General features: G+C 63.2%; 1 protein-coding gene across 1 annotated transcript in view; it reads right to left on the reverse strand.

Moving 5' to 3' along the window:
* Nucleotides 1–3429, reverse strand: part of MAD1L1 (mitotic arrest deficient 1 like 1) — a 148432-nt gene that overhangs the window by 58435 nt on the left and 86568 nt on the right. Inside the window, exon 14 of the mRNA XM_004705883.2 lies at nt 188–276. Within this exon, the coding sequence (XP_004705940.1) occupies nt 188–276 (89 nt within the window). The remainder of the gene's footprint in view (nt 1–187; nt 277–3429) is intronic.

The raw sequence follows: 3429 nt of genomic DNA on the forward strand, positions 1-3429 counted from the left end.
GTGTGTGTGTGTGTGTGTGTGTACCGGAGTGTGTCTGCCTCCTCCCTGGAGAACAGGAAGCTCTGCTCAGCGGGGTCGGCCTGGGATCTCAGCATGGTTCTCTTCCCTGGTCTGTGTGTCTGTGTGGCTTAGTGTGTGTGTGGCCATGTGTGTGTGGGTGTGTGTGTGTGTGTGTGTGTGTGTGTACCGGAGTGTGTCTGCCTCCTCCCTGGAGAACAGGAAGCTCTGCTCAGCGGGGTCGGCCTGGGATCTCAGCATCTTCAGTTCCAGCTCCAGCTGCAAGACAGGGTGAAGGTCAGCTCCATGTGCAGAGTCCCTGGACCCAGGAGGGGGGGAGCTGCTGGCCTGCAGGGGGAGCTGGGAGGGGCCCAGATGCAACCAGTCTGGTCTCAGGCCAGCTGTCAGGGTGGTGGGCACAGGAGCACCTGGGGAACACACTGCCTGACCATCACTCTCACCGGCTCCCTGCCCACCCACCATGTCTGATCGCCTTACTCCTTCGGCTCCCTTTCTGGAACGTTCTGGGAGGTAGATCTGAAAAAGGACGGAAGCCCTCTGCTCGATGCACCTGGGGTGTCTTTGGGGGCAGCAGGTCATGGGGAGGTGATGGAAGCCATGTGGCCCCCAGGCGTAGGCACAGGGTGGGACACAGACCCTTGCTGACCCTGCGGTCCAGGGCCGGCCGCCACCTGGGGGAGGTACAGTGCGCAGTTTCTTTCCAGCGACGAGCACTGGGTCTGCTCTCAAGCTCTGCCATTTCCAGGCCCCCCTTCACTCTGCCTGGGTCTGCACAGGCCCCCCTCCCTCCACCACACCTGCCTGCCTGCTGCCGCCGAGTCCCCTTTGCAGCCTTCTGGACCGGCTGCTTGATCCACGTGAGCCATTCTTCCCAGCTCCGTGGCATCGATATTTAAACCTGGGGCTGGCTTCTGAGCAGGGACTTGACATGTCCCAGAGACGTGGCTTCATGGCCACCATCCCTCACCGTGGTACGCAGCTGTACATTGAATCTCCCCTCGGAGTGGGCATGCTGAAGGCAGGACTGCTTGTGGCTGGCTGTGTGCTCAACTGACCCTGTCTCTGGCCCCCTCCCTGCCCGCTTGCTCTGAACTTCAGGTTTTATCACGTGGAGATCAGAGGGCCCGACAGAGAGCGATGGGCGATGGTCCTGCGCACCACCCAGCACTGATGGCGTGTTCACGTCGACTCCGTGAACTGGCTTACGCCTCCTGACGTCAGTGTCCCTGGAGATGATGGGTCTCAGACCCCAGGCCCAGGCTCGCAGGCGCAGGTCTCAAGCTGCACTGAAACCTGGCGCTGTGGGGACCCTGCTGGTGCTAAGACGCCAATGGGGGCGTCACCCCCGCATCACAGCCACGGGCTCCGCCCCAGGAGTGCAAGTCGTTTCTTGAGGCAGACTCCGCCACCGCTCTGTTGTTGGGCACCACTGCTCAGTGACCCATCTGTCCTTCCTGCGCCTTCGTTACAGAGCTGGGCGCACGTTCTGGCTGCACGCTGCCTCTGGAACGGTGTCCTTCACTCTCCAGCCATTAGCGACGAGGAAATTGACTTCCATCTGCTTCTCACACCTCAACTATGTGAACAAGCCCCATCGGCAAGACAGGACATGTCCACCCGTCGGCAAGATGCCGCCCGCCCTCTGCCTGCTGCCGCTCCTCCTCTCCTGCCCCGGGAGCTGATGCCCGGGCCCCCCTCACCCCCTCTGGGAGCTCCCTGGACACCCGGCCAGAGGCTCAGAGGTACTTCCCATCTGCTTGGCCCTGAGGGAGCTCTGTGCGCAACCCCCGCCCCCGCCCCTGCTCCTCTGCGCATCGCTGAGAGGGCTTGGGAGTCCTCGTGGCCGGGTGCCGGAGGCGCTCATGGGGCCTTGCAGGGGTGTGGGTGGTTCCGGGAGAGGCTGGATTCGACGCTGCCTGGGACACACACAGCCCTGCTGTGGAGACATGGCTTCTTCGGGCAACTGCCCAGGGGGGCCACTCTCACCCTGGCCCCTCGCCCCAGGCCCTCAGCAGCTCCCCACATCAACCCCAGTCTTCGCCCGAAATGGTTTCCCCTGCAGCCCGAGCTTCTGGGTTTCCGGGATGGGTTTGCCTGTGATTCTGGGGCATTTCCAGGAAAGGAGAACGCTGACTCAGCACACGAGTCCAGCTCCTCCCTTCCGACCCTGACCCCCAAAGACACAACAAACAAATCACCCCAGCGCCCTGCCTAGGAATGTCTGTCTCCTTGGGAGGGGGGGGGGGCTGGTCCTCCCTTGCAACCTGCATTCCCAGCCCAGGAACAAGGCCAGAGGGACTTGGCCACCACAGTCTCTGCATGTCCTGTGCCCCCGCTCCCTCTTCAGGCACTCCAACTTCCCAGGTCAGGCCTGGACACAGGGACTCAGTGGGCAGCCTCGCAGCTCAGCCTGCCCACGTTCTGGAGCCAGGTAGCCACCATCAGCTCCTACGGCCTCCGGGCGCATCGTGGTGTGGAGGGGCTAGTGTTGGCAGCTGCACTCTTGCGATGCCTATGCCCCCCGCCTGCCCCCCCGCCCCCGAGTCAAGATGCTCAGCCTGGCACAGGGTGTGCAGTAGGTGCTTAATACACACTTGCCCCCAAGTGCGCACTGTCACCGCCCCCATCCAGTTGGCACTGGGGGTGCCTCACCGCACCCTCCCCTCAGCATCCCCGCTCCCAGTCAGCCAGCATCCACTCCACCTGGGAGAACATGGGAGAGGCGTCAGGCCGCCGCTCCAGCCCCTGGGCAGCAGTCAACAGTCTGGCTCAAGGGAGGGGGCCTATCTGAGGGGCCACGCTCAGTGGCCACAGCCCCAAGTGGGGGTGCTCGAGGACAAGCGTCCGACCGCAGGGCTTCAGTTTCCCAGGGTCTCGTGCACCCCAAGGAGCCTTCACATCCAGCCAGTGCCTCGTCCCATCCCCACATTAGCCTCCCGAGCGCGCCACTCAGCCACTTCCAGTGTCAGGGGGGCTGTCTTCTGCCGACACCGCCCAGTCTGGTGCAGCTGGAGCTCCCAGCTGCTTGGGAGCTCCCCTCTGTGCCCAGCCAGGCCTGGTGGTTAACAAACGGCGCTGGGTGCCTCGAGGCAGACCTGGGCATGCGCCCAGGGTCTTCAGTGCCATGTGTTTGGGAACCAGACTGCCGGCTTCTCTGCCTAGGAACCTCTAGGCAGACTCAGACCTCTGACCTTTCAGTTACAGGCCAAGCACATGGACAGTCTGTGATGGTCAACCACCAACCAGGCAGGCCCACCGGGCATGACAGGGCAGAACTGTCCCCAGGACACCGGAGGCTGTGGCTTCCGGGTGTGGGCTGCCTCATCTTTCCCTCACCATCAGGATTCTTCCAACAGAAAGAGCCTTCCGGGAGACAGGAGGGAGGTGAGAGGCCAGAGTGAGCTGGGGGGG

Source organism: Echinops telfairi, unplaced genomic scaffold (assembly GCF_000313985.2).
Source record: "Echinops telfairi isolate 266 unplaced genomic scaffold, ASM31398v2 ScPeMD7_5;HRSCAF=22, whole genome shotgun sequence".
Classification (NCBI taxonomy): domain Eukaryota; kingdom Metazoa; phylum Chordata; class Mammalia; order Afrosoricida; family Tenrecidae; genus Echinops; species Echinops telfairi.